The sequence below is a fragment of the Ovis canadensis genome, chromosome 3 (assembly GCF_042477335.2).
Source record: "Ovis canadensis isolate MfBH-ARS-UI-01 breed Bighorn chromosome 3, ARS-UI_OviCan_v2, whole genome shotgun sequence".
NCBI lineage: Eukaryota > Metazoa > Chordata > Mammalia > Artiodactyla > Bovidae > Ovis > Ovis canadensis.
Genome location: NC_091247.1, coordinates 218,352,334 through 218,367,704, shown reverse-complemented (window position 1 = coordinate 218,367,704; position 15,371 = coordinate 218,352,334). Strand labels below are relative to the sequence as shown.

At 58.9% G+C, this 15,371-nt stretch overlaps 1 protein-coding gene and 1 long non-coding RNA gene across 8 annotated transcripts in view; one reads left to right on the top strand and one right to left on the bottom strand.

Annotated features, from left to right (window-relative positions):
• The window catches only part of TSPAN9 (tetraspanin 9), a 190,586-nt gene that overhangs the window by 98,679 nt on the left and 76,536 nt on the right, over positions 1 to 15,371 (top strand). For 3 of the 7 annotated variants that reach the window (XM_069581499.1, XM_069581501.1, XM_069581504.1), the window contains one exon: positions 13,259 to 13,338. In XM_069581499.1, the coding sequence (XP_069437600.1) occupies positions 13,276 to 13,338 (63 nt within the window). In that variant the 5' untranslated portion in view covers positions 13,259 to 13,275. Of the gene's footprint in view, positions 1 to 3,779; positions 4,082 to 8,665; positions 8,911 to 12,717; positions 13,339 to 15,371 lie in introns of those variants that run through there. The other 4 variants (XM_069581503.1, XM_069581500.1, XM_069581502.1 and 1 more) reach the window with 4 other exon arrangements.
• On the bottom strand, positions 7,735 to 11,781 carry LOC138436042 (uncharacterized). Its single transcript, XR_011255322.1, has 2 exons — positions 11,734 to 11,781; positions 7,735 to 8,751 (listed from the first exon to the last, which is right to left on the bottom strand). It is a non-coding gene; the product is annotated as an uncharacterized lncRNA (long non-coding RNA).

Here is a 15,371-nt window from a genome sequence, read left to right as displayed (position 1 = left end):
CAAAAAGGAAATTCAAGGAATTTCCTGCTCCTCCCCCAGTATAGGTCTGTTTCTTTAAGGTGTGGGTGGCCGGATCCATCTCGAGGTGGACGGGAGCAAGGAGCTAGGTCACAGAGCTTCCTGATTACAGCACCTTCTGGGTCTCCTTCCCTCCTCTCTGGCTCTGATGTTGCTTCAACGGAGCAATTAGAGCCGGACGATGTGGCCAGAGCCCCAGACGTGTGACCTGTCCTGCCCTGGGCTTGCCGATGTCCTGCGGCGGAGGCTGGGGGTGGGAAGAGCTCGCCCCGGGGTTTCTGTTCTGTACGCTGCTTCTCAAGGAAGGCAGCTCCTGGTTGCTGGATGTCCTATGGAGGAGGGTGGGTTGGAGCAGGGCCTCCGCGTTGCACAACTTCAGGGGACCCTTTTCCCAGAGAACACAGGTGTAAACATCCCCGTGGAGTGAGTTGGGTGGTGACCTCCCTCCTTGGAAGGGCAGCTTGGGGCGCCCTAGTGTTGTCACTGAACTCTCTTGATTCCTTGGTTCCGTGTTTTTTTTAATTATTATTTTTAAATTTTCTTTGCTGTACTGTCTCTTTGCTGCTTCACGGGCTTTTTTCTAGATGTGGTGAGCGGGGGCTGGTCTTCTTTGCGGTGCTCGGGCTTCTCACTGTGACGGCTTCCCTTGCTGCGAAGCGCAGGCTCTAGGGCGCGTGGGTTTCAGTAGGTGCTGCTCCCAGACTCTAGAGCACAGGCTCAGTAGTTGTCGGGCACAGGCTTGGTTGCCTCTTGGCATGTGGGATCTTCTGGGATCAGGGCTCGAACCCGTGTCTCCTGCATCGGCAGGCAGATTCTTTACCACTGAGCCACCAGTTGAAGCCCAGTCCTGTGGTCTTTATCGTCAGGCTTGGTGCCCCATGGGGCTGGCAGAAATGTACTTAGTAGCGTTGATACTGATACCAGCTGTCAAGACTGGGTTGTGTCTCTCGTGCTTCCATCCCATGTGGTTGAGAACACATTTAGAAGCAACCATTTGGTCAACAAGGGTTTGTTGAGTGTGGTTGTGAGCCAACACTGAGCTGCCGCTGGGGAGACCAATGTGGAGAAGGGGCTGCGGGCTCGGGGGTGAATGGTCCCCAAGTCTTCGGTCTACAGTGTGGCCTGTCTTGCGTCGCTGGGCCCCAGAGAGCGGGTGCAGCGGGAGCTCCAGTGCGTTGGCATTTCTGGGGGCAGGCAGGGTGGGGCTAGCACTCATTCTGATGTGGAGACTCAGGGGTCACATTCAGCAGTGGAATCTGGGCGTGCCCGGGCAGCCCTGGACTCACTTTCTCACGGCTGGTGCTTTTGAGGGTGTGGACGGGAGTTTCCAGTCCCTCCTGGAGGGAGTGTGGTCGCAGAAGATGCCCAGCCCTCTCGGAGCTCCCCAGGTCAGCGCTCCTCCATGAGTTAGCAGCCCCTGCCTCCTCCCCAGGCCACCAGCCTGCCTGGGCAGTGTGCTGCAGCTGGGCCGTGGAGCTTAAAATAGCCAGTGAGCTGGCCGCTGTGCGTGTGGGGCACCCGCTGAGGCGGGATGGGGCAGCTGCCTGGATTTGGGGTATCAGTGGCTCTAACCCGTGGGTGGACAGTGCTCTTTGGGGGCGTCTCCTGATCGATCGCAAGGCTGGGGGTTCAGGTGTGGCAGGTACAGACGGGGAAGCAGGGAGTTTGTCTTTCCTGAGACCTTTTGGGGAAGGCCGCGGACTGGACCGCAGGGCCTCCCACTGCAGGGTCAGAGGGTGTCAGACCCGGCATCCTCTTTGGCCCTGACCCTTGGTACTGCTCAGAGTTAGCCACGTGGGGCTCCCATGCAGCCTAAATGAGAAAAGGAGATGCAGGGGTGGGGTGCCAGGTCAAGGGCACCTTGAGTCCCAGCCAGGTGGACGCTGACCACTGGGCCCCTCGCTCCCCACCCACCTCCTCTTGGGTTTGGCAGACACCTCCCCTGGCCTGGCCTTACCTTGACTCACCAAATGTGTACTGGATACCTGCCATGTGTAAGGGACTTCCCTTGTGGCTCAGTGGTACAAGAATCTGCCTGCAAATGCAGGAGATGCAGGTGTGGAAGATCCCCTGGAAGAGGAAATGGCAGCCCACTCCGGTATTCTTGCCTGGAGAATCCCGTGGACAGAGGAGCCCTGTGGGCTGCAGTCCACGGGGTCGCAAGGGTTGGATGACTGAGCACGCGTGCGCTTGGGTCTGTCACGTGTGAAGCTGCTCTTGGCCGTGGAAAATCAGCAATTCGTGAAACACAGCAAACCCCTGCCCTCGTGAAGCTTAGTCCTGGTGGGGAAGAGAGATCGTAAACCATCAGTTAATAAAGCAAACTGCGCTGAATGATGGGTTTGAGTGCTGTGGAAAGAGCAGGGCCCGGTGATGCTGGGCACGCTGGGGAGGTACGGAGCTCAGCAGGCAGCCCTTGGGGAGGTGGCAGCTGTGAAGGAGGTGGGAGCTGGTCAAGGAGACACCTGGACGAGGAGTGTCCAGAGGAGAGAACAGCCAGTGTAAAGGCTCTCCCGTGAGAAGCAGCAGGAAGGACCGAGTGGAGGGAGGAGGGAGGTGGACGTGTGTGTCGACTGAGAAAACACTGTGAGATCTTTGTCTTTTACTCTGGGAGAGATGGGCTCCTTTAGAGGGTTTGGAGCAGAGCGGGGACCTGGCCTGACTTACCTTAGCAGTAATAGTGAAAGTTGCTCAGTTGCTTCCGACTCTGCGGGACCCCACGGACTGCGGGACCCCATGGACTGTAGCCCACGAGGCTCCTCTGTCCATGGGATTCTCCAGACAAAAATACTGGGGTGGGTAACCATTCCCTTCTCCAGGGATCTTCCCAACCCAGGGATCGAACCTGGGTCTCCTGCACTGCAGGCGGATTCTTTACCATCTGAGCCCCTAGGGAATCCACAAGCCTGTCTTACCTGAGAGGGTCACCATAGTCTAGGAGCCAATGTCCGTGGTCTTTCTGGATCGTTAGGCCACCTGTGGGGGATCCCAGGACCCTCCCCATGACGTGTCCACTCCTGTCCCCACCCTGACATGTGACTTCTCTTGGGAGGATGAGCAGGGTACTAGCTTTCTTCTCCTTGGCTTGGAGTTTCCCCTGGGTGGAGGGAGCTGGGCTGTTGCAGGGCTTGACCAAAGCCTTGCTGTCCCAGTGGTCAAGAGCCTGGTAGTAAATAAGCAGGAACATTGCCAGTTATTTGTCACACCACGAGTAGCTTGAAACTGGCCACGGGGAATATTTACACTATGGAAGGTGGTGAGCACCACAGATCTTGGCTTTGCCCCAGAGAGCTGGCCGTTAGACGTGGACAGCCCACCCTGGTCATCATCCTTACTCTGCTACGGCCGGGGTCTTGGGGTCGGGGCCTCGGCCTCTGTTATTGGCACCTGCCCCTGGTTCCTGCTGTGTGAGGTCAGAGCCTGGGGACACGTTGACTGGGGTTGACACAGAGCGGTGCTGGGGATGTCGGCGTGTTCCCTAGGATTTCCCAGAATGTGTCCCATGTCGACTGGGGTTGGGAAGGGGGCTGGCTCTTGTTCTGGCTGGGTGGTCCTAGAGCCTGAGGGCCCCTCCTGCACCTGACTTCTTTCCTCCCCCTGTGCCTGAGGGATGGCTCCATGTCTGCCTCCATACATAGGAGCAGGGTCCAGCCCTGGGCCCGGGCAAACCTCTTGGCGTAAGGAGAGATCTCTGTTAGGAGTGAGGAGCCCTCTGCTCGGGGCCGCGGGCTGGCATTTCCTCCGGCAGCAGGTGGGGGAGGGGACAAGCAGGTGTGCCCTGGCGCCTGGCCTGACGGGGACATGGAAGTGCCCCTCGGGGCCGGAGCTTGGGGGTGAGTGACACGCAGTCACCCAGACGCTTCAGGCCTCGCGGAGCCCAGCCACATTCTCTGAGCTCCAGCCTGGACATCTGAGCTCCCCAGGGTTCAGGAGGTGACCAAAGCTGGCCGGTGACCCCAGAGAGGGCCTCTGGGGAGAGGACACATGGTGGTGAGCTAGCAAGATGAACACCCACGGGAGAGGCTGAGGGCAGAGGTGGGGGGTGTCCGATGCACGGGTTGAGGTGAGTAGATGTCGGGAAGCGGGGGAGGCGGGCTGGGGGGCTGCGTGCATTGTGTGAGGGTTGAACGAGTCTGGGTCTGTATCGCGTGCGGCTAGGTTACGACCGGAGTGGCCATCTGCCAGAGCAACCTAGACATTGCCGAAAGGACTCTCCTGAGGGTTTTAGTAGCCCGAACAGCAGACTAGAGCGTGTGGTCTGTGACCGTCTTCACCTCAAGCACTCTGAGGTGAGAGACATGCCTCCAGGTCTGGGGTGGACCAGATGCTTCCCTGAGGCCCCCTGGGCGGGCGGCACCCTGAGCGGCGGCCGCCTGGACTCAGGGAAGCCTGAGTGGGCACAGGGGAGGAAGCCTTACAGTACAGAGTGGCTGGTGGTCCAGAGACCACGTGGCTTCAGGCCCTGAGACCTCTGAGTCTTCAGACAGCCCAGTTCTTCCCGACAGGAATGCCCTAGTGGGGCTTCCCCACCACTGTCCACCCCCACCCTGTGCCTCTTGTTCCCTTCGGCTGGGAGTAGGGGATGTGTGTGTGTGTGTGTGTGTGTGTGCAGGCTCCCGTCCCTCGTGGCTTTAGAGCCGGCGGGGGCCCGGCCTCTGTAGCTTCTCCGTCTTCTCAAGAGCATCTCTGTGCCGTCTGCTCTTCCTGCACTGGATCTGTGTTCAGTGCAGGGGGAGGGGGGGCGGCAGCTCCTGAACTGGGGGAGGGTCCCAGCTGCGTGAGCCCCCCCTGCCCAGGCCGGCCCCTGGGTCAGAGAGCGCACCGTCCCGGCCGGCCAGTCAATGCCCTCCACGGAGCGGTTTAGGAATATTTGGATTTGCTGGGTCAGGAAATTCCACTGGTGCATGGCGGTAGCCTTGGGGCTTCACCACACTGCCCGGTGCCTGCAGCTGGTCTTATCTCACCTCCGGGAGCCGCCTGCCCTCCGTGATAAGTGCTCATTACTGGTGCTCCTGGCTCAGGGAGTCTGGAAGGGGCTGGTGTGGTAAGTGCCCGCGTGTGCAGCAGGCCCTCCTTGGGGAGACCTGACTGGGATGCTTGGTTGGACTTGGGGCACTTGTTTGGGACTTGCCTGGAGAAAAGGGCCCGAGAGCCCAGGCTGGGCAGCTCTCTGGTGGGCCCCCAGCCTACGCCCCCACCCTGTAAGCCTGCTCAGAGAGGAGGCATGGCAGCGCTCACCATGCCCCTCCCCCCCACCTGCCCTAAGGCAGGGCCCATCCTTCTGTCATCTTGCTCCAGGCCCCCAGGAGGCCCGCCCTCTCCCTGCGTGTGTTCAGCGGTGATTTCATGGCTCCTGAGTGCTGGGCCCTGGCTCTGGGGTACAAAGACGAGCCTCGCACTCGAGGGCTCCAGGTCTGGGGCCAGATGGCACTGAGCAGGCAGCTCGGTGCGGGGCAGGGGATGGACCCGGGTGCCTTGGTGCTCTAAGCATGGGCCCCAGCCCCACTGTGGACATGGGCAGGCGGGGTGGGAGGTGGTGGCGGGGAGGAGGGAGGTGCCAAGAGTGGGGGCGGGGAAGACCGGGGAGGTTTGTCCTGGGGGAGTTTAGCTAAGTGGATTCAGGGGATGGAGAGGGAGTGGGCAAGGGTGGGTGCACTGGCATCCGGAGTTGTTTCTGCTCCACCCTGCTGCTCTTTGCAGTTCACGTCCCGTGAAGCCTCATTTCTGCTGGCACGTCCTGATAGTCTTCTCCCTCTGGCTTCGCCAGCCTTTGCCCACCAAGATGCTTTTCCTCCTGCCCTGCCCTGTCCTGAATGAGAAGCAGGTTGGGTCCCATGTCACTGGGTGGGGAGGTTTCGGCGCTGTTAAGAGCCTTAGAGAAGCAACCAGTGCAGGCTTCTTGCCCTGCAGTTGAGGAACCAGAGGTCACGCGGGTAACCGGCATCCTGAAGCTGTGCTCCTCAGGTGGGACCCAGGAAGCCCTTCCCGGTGATGGTGGTCACCCATCCCCACGCACCCCTGCTTTGAGCGCCTCCTTGTTCATCATCACTCAGTGGTCCCGCTGCTGGTCAGGCATTGTCCTGGATACAGCCCCTGCTGCCCTGGGGCTTCTGGTCGGGTCGGAGACCCAGACAGCAGACTGTCACCCAGGTAAACATGTGCTTCCAAGCCGACAAAAGTGCTGCAAGGGAGGGAAGGGGGCTCTGAGGATTCAGGCTTTAATTCAGACGGCAGGGGCGGGGAGGAGGCAGAGAAGCGGAAGGGGCTGTTGTGAAGAACTCACCAGAGCTCAGGGACGTGTCCTCAGGTGGTGGGTTGAGGAAGAGCATTCCAGGCGGAGGGAGCAGCCACGGCAAAGTCTCTGAGGAGGGTGGGCTCTGAAGGTTCGCTGGCGGGAGCACAGTGGGCTGGAACGAGGGGCGGGGCCAGGCCTGCCAGACCTCTGAAGTCGCTTTAGGATTGTGGATTGTGGTAGAAAAGTAGAACAGCGCGCACGCGTGCGCGCACACACACACACACACACACACACACACACGACCGCAATATCAGCAAAACAGAAGACACTAAGGGCCATAAGAGGGCAGGGTGAATGAGAAGATGGGGTGACCGCTCCCTGGAGAAGGGATGGGAAGGAGAATCCTCCCCGAGCTGTGAGGGAGCTGGCCCAGGGTGGTGCCTGTGGAGCCAGCGAGAAGAACGTGGCTCATCGGATGGACTTTTGTTTGATTGGAGGTGGGGCGCTCCGGTGTAAGCGCTGGGATGGGTGTTTAGGCCATTTATTGAGAAGTGCTGCCAGAGGCGCCGGGCAGAGGCAGGGTCGATGTCAGTCCCATGGGGCTTGAGAGACTGGAGCTGCCCTCGTGACAGCCACTTGGGGGTTGCCAAGCACAGGGTCTAGGTACACATGCTCGGGGCTCAGAAGACAGGTGAGGCCCAGGTAAACCCTTAGGAGGACCCACCAGCACCTGCCCTTAGAATCTGAGCCAAAGAACACTTTATATTGATTATGTATTGTCTTGTATCTTTCTCTGTTCAGTTACCTCTTGATCAGTTGGGGACTGGGACCATAGCTACTGTAAGAATTATGCTTGTTGATCCAAATGACAGGGCCTCATTGACCTTTAGTTCCTTTCTTCCCCAACCCTTGACCATCACCATGGTCCTTCGTGAATCCTAGCCAAGTCTGGTGACTCTTGACCTGGAGCTATTTAATTTCTACAGCAAATAGGAGGCCTCTTCCCCCTCCCTCTCTGCCTCTGCCCCACCCTGGACCCTCCTCACCTCCCCCTGCTGGGTGAACCTTCCTGTGAACATCCTGGGGTGTGGCCCCTGCCAGGGGCCTCTCCATCCTTCCCTCGACCTCTTTCTTTTGAACATTCGTGGAGGTGACTTTGGTTTATAACATGTAAGTTTCACCTGTACCGCATGGTATTTTGACTTCTGTGTGCTCTGCGGCTGCTCAGCACCAGGAGTGTGGTTCCCATGCGTCACCACGCCGCTGACCCCCTCCCACACCCCCATAGCCTTGTTCTGTTCTCTGTGTCTGTGGCTTGTTTTGCACTGTTTATTTGTTTGATATCCCACATATGAGTGAGATCACCTGGTATTTGTCTTTCTCCCTTTGACTTGTCTCACTTAACCCGTGAGGTCCGTCTGTGTTGTCATTAATGGCAGGGTCTGTTTCATGGCTGAGTTGTGTTCCATTGTATACATATCTTTTTTTTTTAATTAAAAAAAATTTAATTTTAAATTGGGGTATAGCCGATTGACAATGTTGTGATAGTTTCAGGTGAACAGTGAAGGGACTCAGCCATACACACCCATGTGTCCATTCTCCCCCAAACTCCCCTCCCATCCAGGCTGCCACATAGCGTTGAATGGAGTTCCCTGTGTTATACAATAAGTCCTTGTTGGTTATCCATTTTAAATTTAGCCATGTGTACATGTCCACCTCCAACTCCCTAACCATCTCTTCCCCTCATCCTTTGCCCAGCAACTGGAAATTTGTTCTCCAAGTCTGAATCTTTTCCTGTTTTGTAAGTTCATTTGTATCGTGACTTTTTAGATTCCACGTACCCTACATCTTTTTTATCTGTTCATCTACCCATCCTTCTTTCCTTCTGATGCCATCTATCCATAAACTGTTTGCTTAGCAATATATTGCTGAAGATGATCTCAATTCTGGAGTTTAAAAAATTGAGGTGAGGGGATTAAGTCCCCCTTCTCCTCCGAGGGCAGCCCTCTGGATAGCAAGTGCTCCCCGCCTCACCTAAATTCCGGTGGGGCCGCCTTATCTGAACCTCAGAGGTCCAGGATGCCTCACGAGCCACACATGTTGTCAGATACAGAGACCTCAGTGTAGGACCAGAGGGAGTCTATGTGGCCCGTCAGCTCTGATGTGTGCAGGTGGGCGAGAGCCCAGAGGCCCAAGAAGTGCAAGGAGAGGCCAAGAACTTGGTGTTCACTCTGAAGCCCTCACCTCCCCAGCTGCTGTGAAGCAGAGATTTCACGTATTCACGTCTCTTCATTCCTCTGGGAATTCTGTACCTGCTTCACTTTTTGTCATTGTTGTTTAATAATAAAAAAAAAGGCAGCTCTGCCTTGTTCACATGCTCCGAGATCCTCAAGGGCAGTCTGTGCCTTCCAGCTCTCCTGAGCCCGGCGAGTCGATGAGGACCTGGAAGGGGGGATGCTGTCTGCCATCACCGTCTCTCTCCGCTGTTCCCTCTGTGCCTGAAGTCCAAGAAACAGAGTCAGCACAGCACCTGACCTCGCCTTTCCACCCTGCTGCCAGGCCCGGTTCCTAGGGCCCTGAGTCTGTGCCATTCCCCGCTGGTTGAGAAGCCCCAAGATGAAGCCCAGACTCCCCGTGTGTCATGTGAGGCCTCACAGGTAGCTCACTGTGACGCACCCCCAGGCCCCGTCTCCTCGCTGCCCCTGGAAGGCCGCCTAACCATGCCCTCCCTGGTCCCTGCCTCGCCTGTCCCGGCTGGCCCTTCTCCAGGGGGGGCCGTGCTCCAGCTTTGTGCCGAGCTCACTCTGCACGCTGTGGTTCGTGCACGCTCTGTCCCTCTGCTGTGTGTGGGCTTCTCCAGGGATGGTCTGGAGTGGGGTGGAAGCCTGGTCTGTTCACTGCATCTCAAACTCCTTAGGGCCTACAGCCACGTCCTCATGTTTGTCTCTCCCAGTGTCCCTGGACGTCCTGCCCGCTATGAGCCATCTATTATGGATGCATGGTCTTTTCGTGGTAGATGGAGGACAAAGCCGCTAGCTGAAACTGCCTTCCCGTGGCTCCTCTCCGGCTTTTCCAGAGCTGCTTCTTTTCAGGGACTTGCTTCCTGTCTTGCAGACTGCCTTCTCCCTGCACCCCTTCCTCTTCTAGCCCTCCACAAGATCATGCAGGGCTGATCTAACAGGTTTCTCCAGCTGGTATGATCTCCCCTGCATCAAAGAAGTGACGTGGTGAGAATGAAGTGCACCTGAGAGCCCTCTGGAGCTGGTCCAGGTTGAAGTGGACAAGAGGCGTTAGCCAGTCCAGTCGGGTGGCCGTGGGGTCCATCAGAATTAACTGGACATCTGCCCCCCACGTGTACACAGCACCCACAGGACTGGTGTGCCTAACCAGGGGATGGCAGCTAGGGGCTCCCCTTTGCTGACCGTCGGTCCAGCAGCACTGCCCTGACCAGCCCCCTTCCCTTTGCCCCTTACTCAGCTCCTTCTGCTAATGACCTTTCACTAGGCTGCATGTTATGCTTTTATTATTTTTTTAAATTTATTTATTTGGCTGCACTGGGTCTTAGTTGTGGCATGGAACTCTTATTAATAGTTGCAGCATGTGGGATCTAATTCCCAGGCCAAGGATCGAACCTGGGGCCTCTGCATTGGGAACTCAGACTCTTAGCCACAGGATCACCAGGGAAGTCCCATCCTTGTTATGCTTTCAGATTCTGTCTGTTAGACTGGCAGATTCCTAAGGGCAGAACTGGGTTTAGAGCTCAAGGGAGTGAAGAGCATGGGCTTTGAAAGCATCGTTTCCTTAACTGCAAAATGAGGTGATAACCATCTCGATCCCGCGGGCTTGTCTGAGGATTCCGTGGGTGATTGTGGCTGACGCTTGGTGCCTGGGATACACTGGGGACTTGTATATCGGCGTTGCGGTTTTTCTTCTGATCAAGACTAAGTTGCATGCCCTCGTGGAACCTCACTGAGGCTTTGTGGGTCAGCCAACGACTGGGACTTCAGTGCCCTTTTGACGAGCAAGGCCAGGAGGGAGCAGAGCAGAGCTCTGGTTACATTGGACAACCCCTCCTCCTCTCCTACCTGCCTGTGGTCCTGCCCCTGGCCCCCCTGCTCCCCCCAGGGCGTCAGTTGCTGAGGAAGTAGTTACTGGCAGGAATCCACGTATAATCGGAAATGAGTGTGGAACAGTCCAGGACAGTGTGAGTTGGGGAGAAGAGCAAGTTGAAAGGAAATTAGAAGGCAGAGAGGGCCAGCCTGGGGGCCCTAACTTACTCCAAGTGCCCATCCCGAGACTAGCGATGACAGCCCCTGGACAGCACTCAGCGTCGTCAGATGGTTCTCACACTGGCCCACTCCTCTAGGGGGTGGTCTCTGTGAACCCCAGTTTAAAGAGGAGGAGATGGCACCTCAGAAAGGTGAACTACCTCACCCTGATCACACACTAAAATCTCAGCTCAGAGTGAAAAACAGGTTTCTCCAGCTGGTATGATCTCTCCTGCATCAAAGAAGAGATGTGGTGCGAATGAAGTGCAGCTGGGAGCCCTCCGGAGCTAGTCCAGGCTGAAGCGGACAAGAGGCGTTAGTCAGTCCAGTCGGGTGGCCGGGGGGCCCATCAGAGTTAGCCAGACATCTGCCCCCACCGTGTGCACAGCACCCATGGGACCGCAGTGCCCAACCAGGGGATGGCAAGTTGCCATGGCTGTGACGCACACTGGGTTCCATTTCTGGGTTGCCATGTGAATGGGGAAGGGGGTTGGAATAGTAGCACCCCTGCTGGTCCGTTTAAAGAAGCTGAGGTGCCCTCAGAATAAGTGGCTGCACCCCGGAATGCCGCCCTGCCTCCAGTTCTGAGATGCAGACTCAGCAAGCAGCCTACGGCCCTGCGGAACATCTGTGATGAGGGTCTGGTCGGAATGAATGTCCCCCTCGGCCATAGCAGCATGGTAGCTCTTGTTCCTGCCCGCCGTCTTGGTGATTGAGGTCTTCCTGCCTTCCTGGATGGATCTTGTGTACCTGAAGGGCAGGAGCTGCACACCTCACACATTTTCCTCTGGGCGCTCAGCACAGAGCAGGTGTGGAGTAAATGTCTGATGGGATCCCGGGAGGACATGGCCCACTCACACCGGAGTCAGCTACCCTACGCAGCGCCTCCCGGCGGCCAGGCGCGGTGTTGGGCGTGGGATACAGGGCCGGGGTGCTCTGGGGCTCTCTCACCCTCTGGCTGGTGGCGAAAAGAGAGATGCCCTCCCCCGCCCAACCCCGTCTTCTGGTTCTATTTGCTAACTGGGCAGTGCAGACCTCCGCGCGAGCCCGGGGCGCAGCTGGTGTTTCGCGGTAGGATGCAGGGCTCCTGGATGCTCCCAAGTCCTCCGCCAGAGCATTCTTGGTGCTGCGCCCTGGGCATCCGGTAGCCCCCGCGCACCCCGGTGTCACCCTGGGCGAGGAAGGATTCGGAGGGGCAAGGCAGGACCCTACCTGGGCCGTCTACTCTTCTCAGCCGGATGGGGTCTTGCCCGGAGCGTGGGGCAGGGGAGGGTGGGTAGGTGCGGGGAGCTCGCGCAGCTGCAGGAGCCTCCCGAGCCGCGGGTCCGCGCGCGCGTGCGCGGAAGGGGGCGGGGCGGGCGGCGCGGGTCGCCGGCGCCTTTCCCACACCTCCCGCCTCCCCTGCGGTCCCCGTCTCCCCGCGTGCCCCAGCCAGACCCACGTGTGCAGACGCACCAGCCTCTGTGTGTGTGCAGCCCGCAGACCGTGTGCCCCCAGCTCGGAAAGGCCCCGTGGACACATGGGGCGGCGGACAGCTCGACTGTGGCCGCGCTTCTGTCCCCTGTAGCCCTCCCCAGCCCTTTCCTCTGGTTTCCTTGGATCGCGGTCCCTCCGGCCGTTGCCCTCCCCTCCCACCCCCTTTTCTCCTCTGGAAGAGGCCAGCGCCTTGCAGTGAAGGTTCTGGTTCACCGCGGCTCCGGAGCCCTTGACATTTATCTGGGCTCGAGGCGCACTGGTGTAGGCACCCGGCAGAACGCTAATCCCATTAAAGCCGTGGTGTCATCGGGGAGGGGGGCTGCCCCCCTGCAGGCCTGGCGCTCATTGGCCGAATGCAAACCAGGGGGCGGGGCCGAGGGCCGGGGAGGGGGCTCCGGAGATTTCAGAGTCGGGAGTCGGGAGTCGGGCCGGGATTTCGCAGGGGGAGCCCAGCGGTGGTTGCAGCTGCGGCGGATCCCTCGTCACTAGCCGCCGCGCGCGCCCGGCAGCCCAGGGCCCCGGGGCAGCTCCGCAAAGTCGCGGAGCGAGAGGAGGCGGGCTCTCGCAAAGTGGCCGGGCCGGGCTGAGACTGAGAGAGGTGTGCCCTGGAGCCCGAGCCCGGCGCCCCGGTGCCTCGTGTGGAGCGGCGGTGCAGCGCCTGGGAGGCGAGCTGACGTTTGGGTTCGAGAAATACAATCGCAGCCTCTTCAGAGGCGCTAAGTTACGCCGGCAAGCCGGCGCCCGGGGAGCGCGCGTGCAGCCAAGCCGCGCCGCAGAGCCCTCCCGGGCCGGCCGGTGGGAAGCGAGGCCCTCACCCCTCCACCCCCACAACCCCCACCCCGGCTCCAGCGCGGAGTCCGGCCGGCGGCGCGCCCGGGGGCTGAGCCGGGGCGTGCGAGGCTCCTCCGACCCGCTCGCAGCCCAGCGCCCCTCTCGGGCGCCCCTTCCGTGCCACTCCGGGAGCGATGCCCCCCGCCCCCCGCGCCCGCCGGGAGCGACGCGAGCATGGAGAAGTCGAGTAGCGAGGATTCTTCGATCCACCGGAGTCCATCTTTGGACAGCAAGGACTCGGACTTTGCCAAGCCGTCCACCTCGGGCCGCCCGTTCGGCCGCGGCTTCACGGCCGGCGCCTTCTACGGCACCGCGGGCTCCCGCGGCCAGAGCCACGCCGAGGCCGGCGTGAAAACCGACAAGTACAATGCGCCCAAAGGCAGCAAGTACGTGGTGTTTTATCTGGACCTGTCCTTTGTTTTCCTCCTAGAATTTAAGAAGTGCAACATGGCCAGGGGCTGCCTGTGCTGCCTCAAGTACGCGATGTTCCTCTTCAATCTGATATTCTGGGTAAGTCCTTCCGAGTGTCTCACCTGCCGTGGGCTCTCCTCTTTGCTTAAGCACATACCCTCTACCAGCAGCATGGCCCTGCTCTCTGCACAGTGGTAAGTGGGTCTTAAAACACAGTTCCCTCCCTCTCTCATACATCTTTCTCTCTCCTTGGTGGCTGAATGGAGACTGCAACTCTTCCAGGAGAGACTTGTTCTACTCCTAGGAGGCTGCTGAAGTTTGCCGCCACCTCCTCCACGCCACCCCCGTCCCCAAGAAACCCGTGCCTCCAACTGGGCCCTGTGCAGATATAGGTGTGGGGGTCGGTGTTTTTAACAGCTGTGACCTTGAGTTGAATTCAGGCAGAAGTGCACATGGTTTTCCGAGTTTCTTCTTGTATTCCTCTTGCATATTGGAGAACACAGTCTGCTGTGTTCTATGGGCGTGAGGTGGGCTAGCGGTGGAGGTCACGCCCCTCCCCCTCCTTCCAGTGAATCCCAGGAAGAGCTGGGGGGCCCCCTGTCCCAGCCCAAGGGGGCCTCTGAGTGGCCTGCAGCTCTGCCCAACCCTCACCCCCAGGAGCTGGGGCTTGCGGGGAGAAGGAGGATGTGGGAGGGGTGCTGCCATCGGGTGGCGGCAGCTGCTTTTGAGGGATTGCAGTGGACTGCGAGCGGGCCAACCATGTGCTCTGGCCGTGGAACCCGGAGACTGGAAGGGACAAAGGGCGTGCCCCATCCTTGGTGAGAGATGATGTTCCAGGGGAGGTGTTAGAGGGTGGGGCGGCTCAGAATTATTCTCCGTCTGCTGTTCTCCTCCCTTACCTGTGTGCATGAGAAATATCTATCCTAGTTTGGCGAATCTGAAAACTTCTTACATTCATATCTGGTTCTTTCTTTAGCTCAACTTCTGCCTTCGCCATTCTCCTCCAGAGCCCAGATGTATGTAGTCAGCACAGATGTTTGGCTCTGCCCCAGGGCTGTCCTTCTGCCTCCTGGAGGCTGTCAGCTGCCCACGGTCCAGGAGGAGTCCCCGGGGGAGGGTGGGGCAGGGGAGTCATTCAGTGCAGTGGGCTGGGCGCAGTGTGCTTTGGTGGTCAAGAGTTGGTGTGAACTGGCCCACTTGACCTGGAAAACTTTTGTGGGTGTGTAGGGTTGGGCAGGGTGAGTTTTCTCATAGATGGGGTGGGCTCAGGCTAGGGCAGGAAGAAGCCTGGCCTCCGGCCTTGGTTCTGCATTAGCTCTTCGTGTGACCTTGGGCAAATCACTTTATCCCCAAGGACTGGTTTCCTTTGCAGTCCAGTGGGAGTGGGCAGTTGTGATGGTCTCCCTCACAGCCTCACCTCCTTAGTTACGGGACGTCCCACCTGCTTGTCTTCACTCTGGGGAGGGAGCCCCCGTCTCTTCTCTTCCCAGGAACTTGGTCTGAGATGGTCTGAGTAGGATTTCCCCAGACACCTTCATGGCCTGGGGTCCTCTGGCCACGGCTGTAAGGTGTTACCTGCCCCGTGGTGAGGGGAGACTGGGGCAGATCCATGGGAATGTCAGGAATGGTTCTGGGGCCGCCTTTGGGCAGCTGCTGCTGGTCCTCTGGCTCGTCTGCCAGCATCTGTGTCAGTCAAGCACCCGTGTGTATTTCTCTGGTGCCCGCGGATTTGCACAAATGCGGCCCGCTCGCTTCCCTCTCTGCCCTTGTTCATGGTCTCGACCTCCCTTTCTGCCTTTCTGCCCATGCCCCTCTCTTGCTAGAAAGACCCTCATGGGATACACCCTGCCCTGGCCAGTACCTCCCACTCAGCTGCGCTCCTCCCCACCCCCACCCCGCCACCTTCTGGCCGGAGTAGGTATGACCGCCCCTTCATTTCTCCAAGAATTTAGGGACCTTGGCCCTGCGCGTAGAAGGCACTATTAATAGTTATGTGTTTGTGGGTGAATGGACGAAGGATCAGTGCACAAAATTCAAACGTGGGGTAGGGGTTCCCACATCCCACTTGAAGGGGAGGAGAAGTCAGTTCTCAAACTTGTCAGTGGAGCAGGCTGCCCTAGTTGCTTAGCTGT